The 18,127-nt window shown below is 41.4% G+C and overlaps 1 protein-coding gene across 3 annotated transcripts in view; it reads left to right on the forward strand.

Moving 5' to 3' along the window:
- The window catches only part of LOC126484515 (UDP-glycosyltransferase UGT5-like), a 155,346-nt gene that overhangs the window by 97,428 nt on the left and 39,791 nt on the right, over window positions 1–18,127 (forward strand). For all 3 annotated transcript variants that reach the window (XM_050108061.1, XM_050108063.1, XM_050108062.1), the window contains exon 4: window positions 8,149–8,469. In XM_050108061.1, coding sequence (XP_049964018.1) covers window positions 8,149–8,469 — 321 coding nt within the window. The remainder of the gene's footprint in view (window positions 1–8,148; window positions 8,470–18,127) is intronic.

The raw sequence follows: 18,127 nt of genomic DNA on the forward strand, positions 1-18,127 counted from the left end.
AACAGGGGACTGGCATGTCTTGATATTATCAAACAGTGCATTTATAATAGCTAGGTATTAGCCGAAACCTTGATTTGTCGAATAAAACTCGCAAAAAGGACGACTGACTGCTATCGATCTATCTTCTCAACGATCATAGCCCCTGTAGACCACGCGCTGCATCAACGGTCTGCTTCCACCGCCTTCCAACTCTCGCAGCCTCTCTCCACCCTGCGGAAATTCCTAATGCTGCGATGTCCTTCTCTATGTCATCTTTCCACTTTGTACGAGGTCGTTCCAATGGTCTTGTTGCCTGGAGAGTTCCTTCAAATGCTTTATCGGTGATTCTGTTGTTTTCCATTCTGGCCACATGTCCAGCACATTGCAGTCTCCTACTTTCTAATTTCTGGATGATAGTGGGTTGCTTCATTAACTGATAAATTTCATTGTTTCTTTCCAATTCTCCATGCGCCATTCTCCAACACAGGTCCCCAGATTTTTCTCATTACTTTTCTTTCGAAAACATTCAGTTTTTCTCTTTCATTCCTTGTAAGCGTCCAGCTTTGTGAACCGTACAGTACTATGGGGCAAATAATAGTGTTGTATATCTTCATCTTTGTGGTGATTGACAAAGCTTTACTTTTTAGTGGGTTGCTTAGTGAGTACAGACATACTGACCCTGAGGCTATTCTTTCATTTATATCCATTGTTATCATATTTTTACTGTTGAAACGTGATCCAAGGTATTTAAACTGGAGAACTTTTCTGAATTTAGAATGTTGGTCAATTTCAAAGCAAGGATTTGGGTTATGACTCTACCTATTTCCATATGTTCAGTTTTCTCTTGGTTAATCAAAAGCCCGATTTTGCTGGTACTGTGCCTCAGAGATCTGTACATGTCCTTCAGTTCTTCTTTAGTTTCACTCAGCAACACTATATTGTCTGCATAAGCCAGGAGTTTTACTTCACTGTGTTCGAATCGGAGACCATTGTACAGAACCACTTGCTCTAATGCAAAGTTGAAGAGGACACAAGAAAGAGCGTCTCCCTGTCGTAAGCCTGTTTTAATTGGAAAGGTGGGGGATATGTATCCTCTGAACTTTGCTGCTGCCTGGGAGCCATCCATGCACAGTTGCATCATCCTAATGATTTTACTGGGTATACTAAATTCTCGTAATGTGTTGTAGAGACTACTTCTGTGGATGCTGTCGTAGGCTCGCTGGAAGTCAATGAAGAGACAATGGATGTTTTTGTTACATTCCCAGTATTTCTCAAAGACTTGTCGTATAGTAAACAAATTATCAGTTGTGGAACGGTTTGTTCGAAATCCAGCCTAGTAATCTCGAATAATGTTTTCTGTGTAAGGTTTACGTATTTAATGGTCATTGACAGGATTTTGTATGTTATGTTCAGCAAACTGATTCCTCTGTAATTTCCACATTCGATTCTGTATCCTTTCTCGTGGAAGGGGCAAATTATTGCAATTTTCCAGTCTTCAGGCCGTGTTTCAGTTTTCCAGATCATTGTTATAAGGTTATAAATTTCTTTGCGTAGTTTGCTTCCGTCCTCTTTTAACATCTCTGCTGATATCTGGTCCTCGCCTGTTGCCTTGTTGTTTTTGAGCTTTTGAATGGAGTGGATCACTTCCTGTTCTGTGATTCTACATTCGTCATTATTAATGCTGTCACTCTCAGACATTGCGTAATTGAAGGTTATGTGCGAATCAGTGCAATTGAACATTTCTGAGAATTACTCTTTCCATCTTTCTAGGATACCTTCCAGCTGCGTTAGCATATTTTGATTTTTATCTTTTATGAATAGGTTTTCACTTAGATAACCTCTCTTACTTTTCTTTATATACTGAAACAACTTCTTTCAGTTTCCATTCCTGCTTTCCACTTCTATAGATTCTAGGACTCCAGTTAGATATTTCCTTTTCTCTGTTCGCGGAACTCTTGCTGTTTCTCTTCTAACCGCATTGAAAGTCTCCCTCCTGTCCTCACTCTCCTTATTACGCAGCCACAGCATCCTGGTTTCTTTCCTCCTTTCTACTGCTCTCTGACACTTTTCGTTGAACCATTTCTGTTTCTTCGTTTTCTTTTTCTTCCCCCGTGTTTTTTCTGCTGCATGTGTTACTACAGTCTTTATTCTTTCCCAAGCCTTCTCGACGCTATTGTCCTCTTCAGCTTCTTGCAATGCTGTAAATCGGTTATTTATTTCAATCACATAGTCTTCTTTAACAGACAGTTCCTTCAGTCGTTCGATGTCTCAATTAGGTTTTGGTGTTGCTTTTGGTTGTTGATTCCAAATCATCTTGATTTTCATCTTTCCAACCACTAGGAAATGATCTGAGCCAATTTCTGCTCCTCTGTACGTCCTGACATCTCTTATAAATGAAGTGAAACGTTGATCTGCCATAACATGGTCAATCTGATTTACTGTTTTGCCATCTGGAGAGCACCATGTACCTTTGTGTATATCTTTGTTAGGGAACATCGTCGAGCAAATTCTCATATCATTTGACAGTGCAAAGTTGATTATTTTTAATCCATTTTCGTTTGTGGTCGAGTGCTTGCTATGTTTTCCTATTGTGGGGATGAACATATACTCTTTACCTATTTTTCCATTATAGTCTCGTAAGATAATTCTCATATTTCTTGTTGGAATACTTGCGAGTACTCTCTCTAATTCTTCACAGTAGGGCAAAGTAGGGGAAACGTGCGCAGCGGGCAAACATGCGCATCGCTGTTTCTCTGATTTAAAAGCTTTCTTGAACTTTGTAACCAGTGCTACACCTAGCGGCAGGTTAGCGAACTACTTTCGTCTGCTCACTGGGCCGCCACTACAGTCTCACGTTCAGTGAGTTTGCAAATAGTGAAATATGACGTTATGATCTAATTTGCAGTCCTCGGGATTTAAGACGTTTAGTCTCTGTTTATTACGTTGAAAAAATTTACTTGTGATATAGTTAAAGCCTGTATGTCATGGGTATGTTTTGACGTGAGTCCTGTTTGGTTGTAATTAATTTTAAGAAAATTGTGGACAAAATTTATTTCCAAGACACTATGGGGTAAAGGTGCGCACCGATGCGCACGTTTCCCCCCCATGTAGTTAAATCCCAGCAGGCCACCAACAGTTCGTTTTTTTTTTTTTTTCTCTCTGTTCTCAGATGCCGAGAAAGTACGTCCGGAAATCAGAGCAGTACAGTTATACTGTAGACACGCTTAAACAAGCAATACATGCAGCAAGAACAGATGGAAGGAAAATCAGAGAAGTCGGTAGGAGCTCCAAAATACCAGAATCAACCATACGAAAATACCTCGCGAAGCCCATTAACGAGATAACACAGCCAAGTTTGGGGTGTAAGTCTATTTTTCCAGAAAGTTTTGAGCAAGAAATGGTTGATTTTATCGTCCTTCTTTGCAACTTGTTCTATGGACTGACACGTAAAGCCTTGCGGAAATTGACATACGACTACATGGAGAAGAATGGTATTAACCACAATTTCAACAAAGAGAGTGGCTTAGCCGGCAAAGATTGGATGTACAGTTTTCTTAAGCGCCACCCGACCATCAGACTGCGGCAGCCAGAAAATACAAGTGTGAATAGAATCAATGCTTTCAGCAAGGAAGAAGTTACTCGATTTTCTGACAATCTGCTAACTTTGAAAGAAAAACTGAATATTGATCCCACAAGAATGTACAACCAAAATGAAACTGGCATAACCGTTGTACAAAAGAAGTGTTATAAGGTGTTTGCTACCAAAGGTTCAAAGAGGGTAGGCGCTGCAACTTCCGCCGAGAGGTTCAAATGGTTCAAATGGCTCTGAGCACTACGGGACTTAACGTCTGAGGTCATCAGTCCCCAAGAACTTAGAACTACTTAGGCCTAAACGTAACTAACCTAAGGACATCACACACATCCATGCCAGAGGCAGGATTCGAACCTGCGACCGTAGCAGTCACGCGGTTCCGGACTAAAGCGCCTAGAACCGCACAGCCACCGCGGCCGGCTCCGCTGAGAGGGGCAGGACCATCACTGGTGAGTTTGTATGAGAGCTGGAGGTCATTTCATACCTCCTATGATGATTTATCCAAGAAAACGAATGAGTGCAAATCTTCAGAAAAATGGACTGGATGGGGCCATTTACTGTTGTTCCAACAATGGGTGGACCAACACAGAACTATTCAATGAGTGGCTTCTCCATTTTAAAAAACATACTCTCCCAACAGCTGATGAACCAGTGCTCCTCATACTGGACAACCACAACAGCCACATTTCCATTGAAACTTACAAGTTTTGTAAAGAAAACCACATCCACATGGTCTCTCTGCCACCGCACACGTCCCTCCGCCTACAACCCTTGGACCTAACCTTTTTTGGCCCTTGAAGAATGCTCTTTCTAGAGAATATGACCTTTTCATGATACGAACTGGGCACCAGAGAATTACTGAGTACAAAGTTGCTGAACTTGTGAAGAACGCTTTTCTTAAAGTTGCTACATTGTCAAATGCCTTATCTGGCTTCCTTGCAGCTGGGATTCACCCATACAACCCCGACAAGTTTTCTGGACTTGATTTTGTCCCAGCTCGAAAACTAGACGAGCTAAGAGTGGAAGCAGACACAGATTGTGACAGTCCTTCAACATCCGCAGCACATAAGACCACATCGACTGCTACAACTCCATCTGTGGGGCTATTTGATGACCCTACTTCCTCAACATCTACGGGAGGTTTTACTGAAAGCCATAAGAAGTTTATGACTTATCTACCAGCTTTTGACCTAAAGAAGAAATCTGATAGCCCTAAGCCCACTGACGTTAAAACAAGAAAGTCCAGAGAAAAGCAGCACTCTGAAATACTAACTAGCACACCCATGAAAATAAAGCTTGAGTTGGATACAGAAAAGAAAAAGGAAAAAAGGTGAAAGAGCAAAGAACTGCCAATAAAAACATAAAAGTTGCTAGAAAGCTTAATCTTGGCAAAAGGCCTAAGCCTAATGCAAAAGAAAGTATGGATAAGAAGAGACTTCAAAACAAGAAAAAGGATAATCAGACTTCTGGCAAGAAACACTTACAAAAGAAGGTAAACAAAAAGAAGATGACTGAAGAAGAATCAGACGATTCAGATGTTGACGAAGTTCCACTGTGTAATGACGATGATATCGACATGGAGCTGTTTGACCCTGGCGTACTTCAAGGAGCCGACGACGAGATCTGCGGACTTTGTGGAGATCATGCTAAAGACAGGGAACTGTGGCACAGGTGTACTTTGTGCAGAAGATGGTACCATGCAGCTTGTACCGCAAATGATTCTGCTAAAGATTTTATATGTGATATGTGCAGTGAAGGACTTATCTAGCTTGTTAAATCCGTAGGCCCCTAACATCAAAGAAAACTTTGCATTTTATTTGAAAACCAGTAGTCCAGAACTATGTTAAATGTTGTAAAATTTGATTAAAATTTATGTTTAAGATAATCTAATATGTGTCTTTTCAATATAATCTTTGGAACAAACCTTGTATGTTTTTTTTTCCTCTCCAGGTATTACTGCGTATCAATTCTTCTAACATGCGCACAATTACCCCACCCGATGCGCACGTTTCCCCGACGTTCAGGAAACCGTGCGCTTAGGTAGTGTCTTGGAATTTTGTTTTTGGTGTGTTTATTTTTTAGTATTTTAGGTTATCTTAATTTTTTATAAATACTACAATAGTTGCTCTAAGTTCGATATAAAATAAACTTTATTTAACGAAGTCAAAATTTTTTAGGTACGCACGGTTCCCCTACTTTCCCCTACTCATCTTTCTCGTCCTCAGTTGAATCTTCAGTCGGTGCATGGACATTTATGAATGTTATATCGTACCACTGGTGTTTGATTGTTACGTAAGACATTCTTTTGTTAAATATTAACCCGATTAACAATCCTGTTCTTAACAGCCAAACCAGTACAAAATTCATGATGTTTTTCATCTCCCCCATAAAAAATGACACAATTATCCTCCGTGTGTGTCCCTCCTGAAAGCCACCTAACTCCCTGTAGAGCTACAATGTCTGTCTTGTATGTTTTTAGTTCAGATATCAAAGTCGCTGCTGCAGCTGGTTTATTAAGACTGCGAACGTTCCATGTCCCAAATGTGAAGCAGTGTTTCTTGTTCCTATCTCGTCAATTCCCGTTCCATAGCCTATGTCCGTTTCCTCTGAATCCATTATCCGAGGCAAATCTTGATGTGAGCCAGTAGGCCACGTTACGAGCGCTGCGCAGGTTAAGCTTGGTGATGGGGCTGCCACCTCACAGCTTCAAAGCTTGCTGAGTAATATTCTGGATTACCATTTCCTACGTAGATTGCGTTTCCCAGGCTCCGAGCTCTGCCTGCCAGTCTGATTTGTGTGTCACACACAGTTGGTAAATGTAAAACTTGGCGTTCGTTCACAGTGGAGTTACAAATACATGACACCGTATTGTTATGGTCACCACAGTAAAATCGAAAAACGTGTCGGTGGTATTCATGTCCCAGCATATACCGTAACGGTGGTTATACGTGTCGCCATCAGTCAGCCTCCGCTGGCAATGGATCAGCTACTACACCGGAAAGAAACACACAATCGTACCAGTTACCGGTCAAAACAGTGTTCGCCTTTAAGCGAGGACGCTCAGTACTGTGGCTTGACCTACTTTCTCAGTTTTCGGAGCCTGACTTGTAAGAGACATACTGTCCACCACAAACATTCTGCGAAATAAAGGACGCATAATGTCATTCACACAGCTAACGAGCTTGATTATCATTCTTCGTGTCAGTATATCACAGAGACAAACAAGCCTGGCAGAGAAATTAAATTAAAAAAAGTTTTCACTCGTACATCGAGAGCACAACCCTTCACTGAAGAGCTGCAAAATATGGCCACAGTAGAAACTAGTTAAACTGTAATATACACAGTATTCTCGGAAGAAAATCATGAAACACGAGAGAGGTTGAAAATAAATCCAACGTAAGAAAGTTCTTATGTCTTCGTGAAACTTTTAGCGAGTGCAACAACTCAATCTATGACTCTGCTTTAAAAGATGCATGTCAATAATATGAAAAAGAATATCACTATCTAATGGATTAACATTCTCTGCAACCACAATTTATGTTTACACCATCTATACAATAGTAACCAAATTTAGTGCAGTACATCACAAAGACGCGTAACCCACTTAGCTGACGCCCGTGTTGCAGTAGCTGACCTGTGTGTCTGAAGCCTCAGAAGTTCAGAAAAGGCTGCACTTCTACCGAACCAAACAGTTTACAGTCGTGTTGCCAGCGGGTCAGCACAATTAGATGCACCGGCACGTCGGTAACTCGCAGCTGTGACCGCATCCTGGCTCAAGACCCCTAAACAGACTGCCGAGTAGTAACAGTTGCTGACTATTGTCACTTGACAGACAGAATTTCTCTTATTCGCCTTCAAGTTTTCGTGCTTTTGTATTCGTGTATGTTACGTGATTTCTGTTGTGTGGTTTTTCGTTATCTACCGAGCACTGTCTGCCGGTCCATTAATCGACTAATCTCTACAGTAACGGCAAATTTTCTAGTAGTTTCAGTTGTTTCATGTGCCTAATTAAAGGTAATATGAGAGGCAATCAAAAAGTTTGCGTTCGAAGGTCACACTAACGCCTTACCTAAATGTCGACGAGTATATACTCGCATCAACGTCGCTCTTGCTTTCATATACGCTGCAGCAACTCATACAAACGGAAATTTTTTGATCGTACCGTATATAAGTAATTTATATATCATAAGTATGTCATAAGTAATTTATATATCATACTCGAGCCAAAATTTTGGAAAACATTATTTTTTTAAATAACTGTAATCTTGTTATGCAGCTTCCAGTACATACCATTCGTTGCGGTCACAGTCAGTGGAACAGTCGATTAACTGTTAGCATATTCAGCGTAGTGTTTTAGGCTGAGAAAAGTGGCATGACTATCGCTTTAGTTCCAAAAACTATTTATTGTATGTCTAGTGACACCAGATAGTTCAGAAATAATGTGAACGCTCTCACTATTAATTCTCGTTCGTATGTCTTCCTACAAGGCACCCACTTCGCACCATCCTTCTCCAACAAGCCTCACTTAAAGCAAAACAATCACTTTGCTCAGCTGTCAGAAAACTTCTTTGATGCAGATGGGGAACCCGGACAACCCGGCCTACATGGACTCCATCAACTTCGCGAGCTCTGCGCCCTTCACCTTCTGGCAGAGGCTGCAGAACACGTGCTGGTACGTCTTCATGCGCTTCGGCAACTGGTGGATATCGGAGCGCGTGGTGGACCCTCTGGCCAGCGACCTGTTCGGCGAGGACTTCCCGCCGACCAGCGAGCTGGTGCGCAACACCAGCCTCGTGCTGGTCAACAGCCACTGGAGCACCGGCGGGCCCTTCCCCAGGGTGCCCGGCGTCGTCGAGGTGGGCGGCCTGCACGTCGGCCAGCCCGCGCCGCTGCCCCAGGTACCTGCCGCAGCCAGAAGGCTGTGGCTCGCCACGGTCGCGATCACTTACCTCACAGCCTCAAGGCTCCTCTAGGCCTCGTTAGGGCTGACCTCTCTCCTAGGTGGCCGGCCGGAGTGGCCGTGCGGTTCTAGGCGTTTCAGTCTGGAACCGCGTGACCGCTACGGTCGCAGCTTCGAATCCTGCCTCGGGCATGGATGTGTGTGATGTCCCTAGGTTAGTTAGGTTTAAGTAGTTCTAAGTTCTAGGGGACTGATGACCTCAGAAGTTAAGTCGCATAGTGCTCAGAGCCATTTGAACATGTTGACCAGTATCGGCAGTAAACTGGGGTCACGGTGAGGCCTGCCTCTGCGAGTGGCGCGCTGCGCGACCTCCACCGTCTAACACGTTTGTTGATAAGCAGTGGAAGGAAAGGGAGAAGTTACTCAAGTACTTCAATGTGCAGTTGATATAAATTACAGAAGCGATAAAACCGAGCTGATATCACTATATATCATCGAGTTTGGGAAGAAAGTTCAACTGATAGTAGTGAAATCTCGTTGAAACCAGTTCGAGCGCAGCTATTGTTTTGGAGGTGGGCCCGCAGTGTGCGTGTTATTAGGCAGCGTACAACATTTTGCCTGTTAAGTGGGAGCTCATCTCTGCGTGACTAGGCAACAAATTTTAGTAAAACGTCAGTTTCCTTTCGTTTGCTTGCTATGCGTTTCCCAAGAGTAATTGTCGAAATGCTAGTAATCAAATATATCTACCAGTCACATTGGCTTAAGAAAGTACAGTGTGGATTCGGGGAACCACACGCACGTGAAAACCAGCCTATAAGCTACGTACAATATACTAGAGGTACATTAAATGTGGGCCAAGGGGAAACTAGTTTTCATCACTTTGGACCTGACAGAGGTCTTTGATAAATTTCATCTGGAGCTTCAAATACGGAAATTACAGTAAAAGATGTTGGAATTGAGGACAGGTTGAAGGTTTCGAAGGGTAGCACACAGAGATTACAGGTAGGGGAAGAGGTACGGAGAAACTGGAAGTATTGTCATAGGCGTCGCACAATAGTGTGCTGAGACCACTAGTGCATATAGTCTACGTTAACGACATACGCACGTCTCAAATATGAAAGTGCTTGCAAATTATTTGTTGGTAGATCGTAGAATAAGGTAATTAGGTGATTACTAAACTCTGTCACAGTAGAGAAATGAGTCAATCAGAATGGAATGAGCATCAGTGTTTTGAGTAGCCAGTTGGTATACTTCTGCTCGTGAAGATTCAAACCAAAATTCGCCTCTAATGTAGGAGAAGAATTCCTTGTAGAGTCAGCTAATTCCCTAGACATTGGGGTTATGTTTCCTAGGAAGCTACATTTGGGTATACATGTGAGGAGTGTAACCCACAAGGCAAATGATGTACTCCTCCAGGTACTTAAACGTTTAAAGGGCAGACCAAGGAGAGTAGAGTAAGTAGCATACTGTTTTCGTGGAGGTCTCATCTGCAGTACTTTAGTTCTGTGTGGAATCCATACTGGTCATGTCTGTTTTTAGATCTTAAGTGTGTCCAAAGATGGCAACAAGATTTCTCCACGGTCATTCTGACCGTTATAGCAGTTTTACTTGCGTGATGCCAAATCTGAAATCGGGCTCACTAGCAAGCAGCAAACATAGTGTATGCAACGTACATAGGGTTCTTACAGAATGCAGTGCAGTGGGCTAATATTAGACGTAAGACAACGTGAAGGAATGGGGGATAAACCACAGATTACACTACTCACATAACATAACCATGCTGCACTGCTACAAATCAATGGGCAGATATTCGTGTGTAGGCAAAGAGGCAAAAGACTGGAAGAGGTTTCAACGAGAGATCTTAACGCACCGGCCTGAGACACTGCAAGGAGAGCAAAGACTGCTTGTTGTGATGTTAGAGACCTATCAGGAAAGCAATTAAAGGAAATTTATTACAGAGCGTCACAACTACGCCACACATTTATGACGTTTCTCTGCATAAGCGTTATTCAGACTTATCATAGCTCTTAGCGAGTTGACAAATTCCTCCTCACTATAATTGTTCTGCCATAGATTTCAGCCAGACTGTGACAGTATTTTGTATTGCTTTGGCATTGACTAAGTATTAGGAACTAAGGCATGTTTTTACGCGCACGAAGAGATGAAAATCACTTGGAACTGCTCCTGCACTGTAACTCATGTTCGAGAACGTCACAATTTAAATGACCTAATCAATTTTCTGTCTGACGCACAGAATGTGTCCGATAAATGATGTGCAAAAACTCAACACTGGTAAAGAAGAGAGTGTTCAGATTCTTTCAAAAGCCTATTCTCAATTTTCTTATCGCGTCATAAACATCCTAGAATTCATTTTCCTTTCTCTTTCAATAAAACCCAAAAATGATGACTTTAGCATCCCAAAAACGAAAGAGTGATCATGACCTTTCTGTCCGACAATGTTTAGCGTCATTTTCTTCGTTTTTGTGAACGAGTTAGGATGATTCCATAGTGCTGACTACTGAATATTCTCTGCAGTAGCATAGGGAACTCACGTCCCGTTACTAGTACGCCTCTTTCTTCAGCATCAAAACGAAAAAGGAAGTTGAGAAAACCAGTCAAAAATTGAGTTTGTAGTTCTGAGAAAGTATTTATGGAATCCAACGAACTTTGGGTACAGTGATCGTTTAGTCACTACCTCACGCAAAACGCCCCAAGAAATTTCAAGAAGGTTTCTAATAGATGATATAACGTAAAGCGCCAGTTTTCACGAATCATTCAGTCAATTTTCAGTACCAGTTCGTTATTGACTACAGCTATACAGTCACTTCTGACGACATCATGAACATTCAAAATTGGTCCTTCAACTCTTAAAGTAGCAACACCATTGACAAACAACACTTTCAGCCATCACATTCAGTCGTTTGGCCTGTATGAGGCACAAGTCACTTGTTTAATCTCGTCAGATCTAAGGGTAATTAAGAAAACTGATTTGTTCTTCTGTGATAGATCATCTTTTTATTATATTGTAATGATTTCCTTTACTTTTGTTAGTTATTTTGTCATTTTATAAGTTTAGTAATATGTATTTTACTTAATAATTAATTTATTGTTTCAAATGTTTCAATTTTATTTATTTAGTCACTTTCCTTTCTATTGTGTGCAAGTTTTCTTAAACTTAATGCCCTATAATACAGCGATTTGAATTAATTGTCAAGTGATTTTCGAGGAACCAATTAATTTACTAGCAGCATTATTTTATGCCTACAACTGCAACTAAGCGCCTTGCATAAATAAAATAAAATTATGTCAATCAATTTAAAATGAGAGAGAATTAGACAGAGAATGTGGTATGAAACAAGAAAGTGCACCATACAACTTAATATAATTTAAATAAGGCAAGCTAATTGAGGTAATAGTTTCATTCTACATTTATAAAGGTATCAGTCATCTGCTTTTTAATGTTTAAAAACATCTGGATACCCTTTCTTCCTAGAAACACTGATGACAGGAGTGATCTTGTTTATCTAATCAAATTCCTGAATGGAAGTTTAAATAGAACTAGAAATCAACTCACTGTCATTATCACCTGGCAGCAAATAATCAAACCATTGTTATAAATGAATCATCACTTAAATATTGTATTATTCAAACAATGACATCAGTACCATTTTATTTTAATTTTATTAACTCAAATAAAAATGTCCAGGAGAGTGGGGCTGACTAACAATCAGACCTGGACCATTACTGAAAACTGAGACTGCAAAATTCCAAACCTGATTTCCAGAAGTTATGCTGTCAAGAATATGAACTAATTGATTTATGTAACAACATCTCAGATATAGCACCAGATACGATGTCATTCTATGGAATTAAAATAAGAAAATTTATATCTACAATTACTTTTCTGAGAATAGTTATTAGTAATTTAAGAGATTTTAATCAAATGTCACTACAATAACATTTGGCGTACTGATCAACTAGACATTTATGAGTTCGGTCATAAATTTGATGCAGAGTGTGTGAGAGCTAGATTTTTCATTTATTCTCTATTATGACTAATTAAAGCTATAACAGCCAAACAAATAAATGTATCGTCTTTTTCTTTTTCCATTGTTTCCATTGTTCCTTAGTTGGTTCATGGTGTGGGTTCCTGTAGTCATGTCCTACTTCATGAACCATGGGCAACGTATGAGTGGCCAAGTAAATGGTCCCGACAGTCAGGATACCAGTTACTTTGGAATAAGGCTGGGCACCTCAGACATATTCTGAGTCGTGGTCACCTTTGTGCTCATACGGCAAAGACTAGCAAATCCACCGGTTAGTCCCTCAACCGCTAGGGGTAAAACTCAATGGGACTCGGGGCAAGTAAGGCTAGCAACCTGCTTCCCTGGTACTTTAAATATGATGCTGGCAACAATCAGAGCAAAATGCCTCAGACCTTTGGAGGTGACGGAGTCCCACCTCTAACTGACAAACCAGGGACTCCTAAGATACGACTTGGCAAACAAATGGTAATGAGATGGGGAGCTATTAATATCAATGGGGGCTACTCTGGGAAGAAGGCAGAGCTGGCAGAGGCTGCAAGTAAGATGGGGCTGGACGTTTTAGCTGTTAGTGACATTCGGGTAAGTGGTGAGAAAGAAGAGGAAGTGGGAGAATACAAGGTCTACCTGTCAGGAGTCAAAGCAGGAATAGCACAATGGGGTGTAGGGCTTTACATCAGGAAAGAAATGGAACCCAGCGTAGTTGCAATAAGGTATGTAAACGAACGACTGATGTTGATAGATTTGACAGTGTCTAGCAAGAAAATTAGGATTGTGTCAGTATATTCGCATTGTGAAGGGACAGATCAAGATAAGATGGATAGTTTTTATGAGCCACTCAGTGATGTAGTTGTTAGAGTAAAGGACAAGGACAGTGTTCTGCTCATGGGTGATTTTAATGCCAGGATTGGAAATCGAACAGAAGGGTATGAAAAGGTTATGGGTAAATTTGGAGAGGATATGGAGGCCAACAGGAACGGGAAACAAATCTCGGATTTCTGTGCCAGTATGGGCTTACAAGGGAACCTCCCCATCGCACCCCCCTCAGATTTAGTTATAAGTTGGTACAGTTGATAGGCCTTGAAAAACTGAACACAAATAAAAGAGAAAACAGGAAGAAATTGTGTGGAACTATGAAAAATATTAGTAAAATACACAAACTGAGTAGTCCGTTGGCAAGATAAGCAACATCAAGGCGAATGTGAGATCAGGAGTGCCGTGGTCCCGTGGTTAGCGTGGGTAGCTGCGGAGCGAGAGGTTCTTGGTTCAAGTCTTCGCTCGACTGAAAATTTTACTTTCTTTATTTTCGCAAAGTTATGATCTGTCCGTTCGTTCATTGACGTCTGTGTTCACTGTAATAAGTTTAGTGTCTGTGTTTTGCGACCGCACCGCAAAACCGTGCGATTAGTAGACGAAAGGACGCGCCTCTCCAATGGGAACCGAAAACATTTGATCGCAAGGTCATAGATCAACCGATTCCTCCACAGGAAAACACATCTGATATATTCTATACGACACTGGTGACGGCATGTGCGTCACATGATAGGAATATGTTGTCGACCCACCTAACTTGGAAACTTAGCGAATGGGTAAAAAGATTCTTCTACCTCGCCCGATTTAGGTTTTTTGTCGATGTGATAACCACTCCCAAAAAAGTGATGAAAACATAAGAGTTTGTCACATAAACTGAAAATAAAGAAAGTAAATTTTTCACTTGAGGGAAGACTTGAACGTAGGACCTCCCGTTCCGTAGCTGCTCTCGTTAACCACGGGACCACGGCGCTCCTTGACTACCATTCTCCTTGATGTTGCCTATCTTCGCATAGACTACTCAGTTTGTATATTTTACTAATTTTTTTCATAGTTCCACACAACTTCTTCCTGTTTTCTCGATTGATCTGTGTTCAGTTTTTCAAGGCCTATCCACTGTACCAACTTATAACTAAATCTGAGGGGGGTGCGATGGGGAGGTTCCCTTGTTAGGAATCACAAATTCCTTTTTTAAACACAAGAACATTCACCGGTATACTTGGGAAGGTAGGGGAACCAGATCTGTCATTGACTATATAATAACAGATCAGGAACTCAGGAAGGCTGTGAGGGACACACGTGTATTCAGGGGATTCTTTGATGACACTGATCATTATTTAATCTGCAGTGAAATTGGGATTGTGAGGCCGAAAGTGCAGGAGGTCAGGTCCATATGTAGGAAGATAAGAGTGGAGAAACTTCAGGATAAGGAAATCAGGCACAAGTACATAACAGCGATCTCAGAAAGATACCAGTCAGTTGAATGTAGTCAATTACAATCATTGGAAAAGGAATGGACAAGGTACAGGGACACAGTACTAGAAGTGGCTAAAGAGTGTCTTGGAACAGTAGTGTGTAAAAGTGGGAGGAAGCAAACAGTTTGGTGGAATGAAACAGACAAGGCAGACTGTAAAAGGAAAAAGAAGGCGTATCAAAAATGGCTACATACTAGAACTCAGGTAGACAGAGAAAGTTATGTTGAAGAAAGAAACAAAGCCAAACTGATAATTCCAGCATCCAAGAAGAAATCTTGGAAGACTTTGGAAACAGGTTGGAGACTATGGGTCAAGCTGCTGGAAAACCATTCTGGAATGTAATTAGCAGTCTTCGAAAGGGAGGTAAGAAGGAAATGACAAGTATTTTAGACAGGTTAGGAAAATTGCCGGTGAATCCTGTGGATGCCTTGGGCAGATGGAGGGAATATTTTGAAGAGTTGCTCAATGTAGGTGAAAATACGATCAGTAATGTTTCAGATTTCGAGGTAGAATGGGATAGGAATGATGATGGAAATAGGATCACATTTGAGGAAGTGGAGAAAATGGTCAATAGTTTGCAGTGCAATAAAGCAGCTGGGGTGGATGAAATTAAGTCGGAACTCATAAAATACAGTGGAATGTCAGGTCTTAAATCGCTACACAGGATAATTGAAATGGCCTGGGAGTCGGGACAGGTTCCATCAGACTGGACAAAAGCAGTAATCACACCAATCTTTATACATGGAAACAGAAAAGATTGTAACAACAACAGAGGTATCTCTTTAATCAGCGTTGTGGGTAAAATCTTCTCAGGTATTGTTGAAAGGAAAGTGCGAGTATTAGTTGAGGACCAATTGGATGAAAATCAGTGTGGGTTTAGGCCTCTTAGAGGTTGTCAGGACCAGATCTTTAGCTTGCGGCAAATAATGGAGAAGTGTTATGAGTGAAACAGGGAATTGTACCTATGCTTTATAGATCTAGAAAAGGCATATGAGCGGGTTCCTAGGAGGAAGTTATTGTCTGTTCTACGAGATTATGGAATAGGAGGCAAACATTTGCAAGCAATTAAAGGTCTTTACATGGATAGTCAGGCAGCAGTTAGAGTTGACAGTAAATTGAGTTCATGGTTCAGAGTAGTTTCAGGGGTAAGACAAGGCTGCAACCTGTCTCCACTGTTATTCATATTATTTGTGGATCATATGTTGAAAACAATAGACTGGCTGGGTGAGATTAAGATATGTGAACACAAAATAAGCAGTCTTGCATATGCGGATGACTTAGTTCTGATGGCAGATTCGATTGAAAGATTGCAAAGTAATATTTCAGAGCTATATCAGAAATGTAAGGACTATGACATGAAGATTAGCATCCCCAAAACGAAAGTAATGTCAGTGGGAAAGAAACATAAACGGATTGAGTGCCAAATAGGAGGAACAAAGTTAGAACAGGTGGACGTTTTCAAGTACTTAGGATGCATATTCTCACAGGATGGCAACATAGAGAAAGAACTGGAAGCGAGGTGTAGCAAAGCTAATGCAGTGAGCGCTCAGCTACGATCTACTCTCTTCTGCAAGAAGGAAGTCAGTACCAAGACTAAGTTATCTGTGCACCGTTCAATCTTTCGACCAACTTTGCTGTATGGGAGCGAAAGCTGGGTGGATTCAGGTTACCTTATCAACAAAGTTGAGGTTACGGATATGAAAGTAGCTAGGATGATTGCAGGTACTAGTAGATGGGAACAATGGCAAGAGGGTGTCCACAATGAGGAAATCAAAGAAAAACTGGGAATGAACTCTATAGATGTAGCAGTCAGGGCGAACAGGCTTAGATGGTGGGGTCATGTTACACGCATGGGAGAAGCAAGGTTACCCAAGAGACTCATGGGCTCAGCAGTAGAGGGTAGGAGGAGTCGGGGCAGACCAAGGAGAAGGTACCTGGATTCGGTTAAGAATGATTTTGAAGTAATAGGATTAACATCAGAAGAGGCACCAATGTTAGCACTGAATAGGGGATCTTGGAGGAATTTTATAAGGGGGCTATGCTCCAGACTGAACGCTGAAAGGCATAATCAGTCGTAAATGATGATGATGATTATTATTATTATTATTGTTTCTTAGTCATTTCAAAGTTCATGCAGATATGATCCATCTTTGCAACTAGATGAAAGCAGTTTGTTTTTTGCCACAAGCACATATATTACAGGCCACTCAAAATGGTTATAAATAAAAGAGGCGAATTGTGTGTGACAAAAAACAAGTGCCTTTCATCTAGTTGCAAAGGTGGATCATATCTCCATGAATGTTGAAGTAACTAGAGAACGATGTCAAAGGAAAAAAGAAAAAGGTGATGAATTTATTTGTTTAGCTGTTACAAATATATAAAACTTTTGCACCACTAGTTTCATGAGATGAAATTATAGTTTACTGTTATGATTTCTGATATTGTTAGTTCATGTGTACTGTCCTGCAGATGGATACCAAGTAAACCCATCTCCAGGATAGCACATATGAACTACCAACATTCAAAATCATAAAACCAAACGATAACTTACCCTCATGAATCTTGTGCTGAAAAAGTAACATATTAACATACATGTAACTACTACATGATGCATTTACTGTACATGCTGATGACCCAAAATATTTTGACCACCTACTTAAAAGCGTGTTGGTCCAGTTCTGGAAATCAATTGAAAAGTGAATCTGTGTGCCATGGATTCGAGAAGTACTCGATAGGTTTCCGGAGCTTTGTGGCACCAGATGCCAAAGCACAGGTCACGCACTTCCCGTAATTTACGGGCGGTTGGTTTGTGGGCGCGGAGCTTGCGCCCGATAGCATCCGGTTTGGGTTTAATTGGACTCCATAAACCGAATTTGATGACCAAGACATCAACGTGAATTCACTATCATGCTCCTCAAACCATTGCAGCACTATTCTGAACTTGTGGCACCGACAGTTATTTTGCTGGAAGCCGCCATCACTGTTGAGCAAAACGTCAATCACAGCTTTCATGGTGCCTTCAACTACTACCGCAGGTCCAATGGAAGTCCAAGTGAATGTGAGCGTCCTCCACAACATAACGCTGCTCCTACCGGCCTGCGTCCGTGGCGCGCTGCAGCCGTTCGCCTGCACAGTGGCGTGTCTGGAAACGACCGCCGGCCTCGTTCACCGACAAACAGGACTCATCCGACCAGTCGACACGGTTCCAGTGATCCGCGGTCCAGTCTCCATCATTTCGTGCCAACTGTAGTCATAACTGACGACATTGTTGGCTCAACATCAGAACACTTAGCGGTCCTCTGCTGCGGAAGACCATGCTCAACACTGT

The sequence above is a fragment of the Schistocerca serialis genome, chromosome 6 (assembly GCF_023864345.2).
Source record: "Schistocerca serialis cubense isolate TAMUIC-IGC-003099 chromosome 6, iqSchSeri2.2, whole genome shotgun sequence".
NCBI classification, from domain to species: Eukaryota; Metazoa; Arthropoda; class Insecta; order Orthoptera; family Acrididae; genus Schistocerca; species Schistocerca serialis.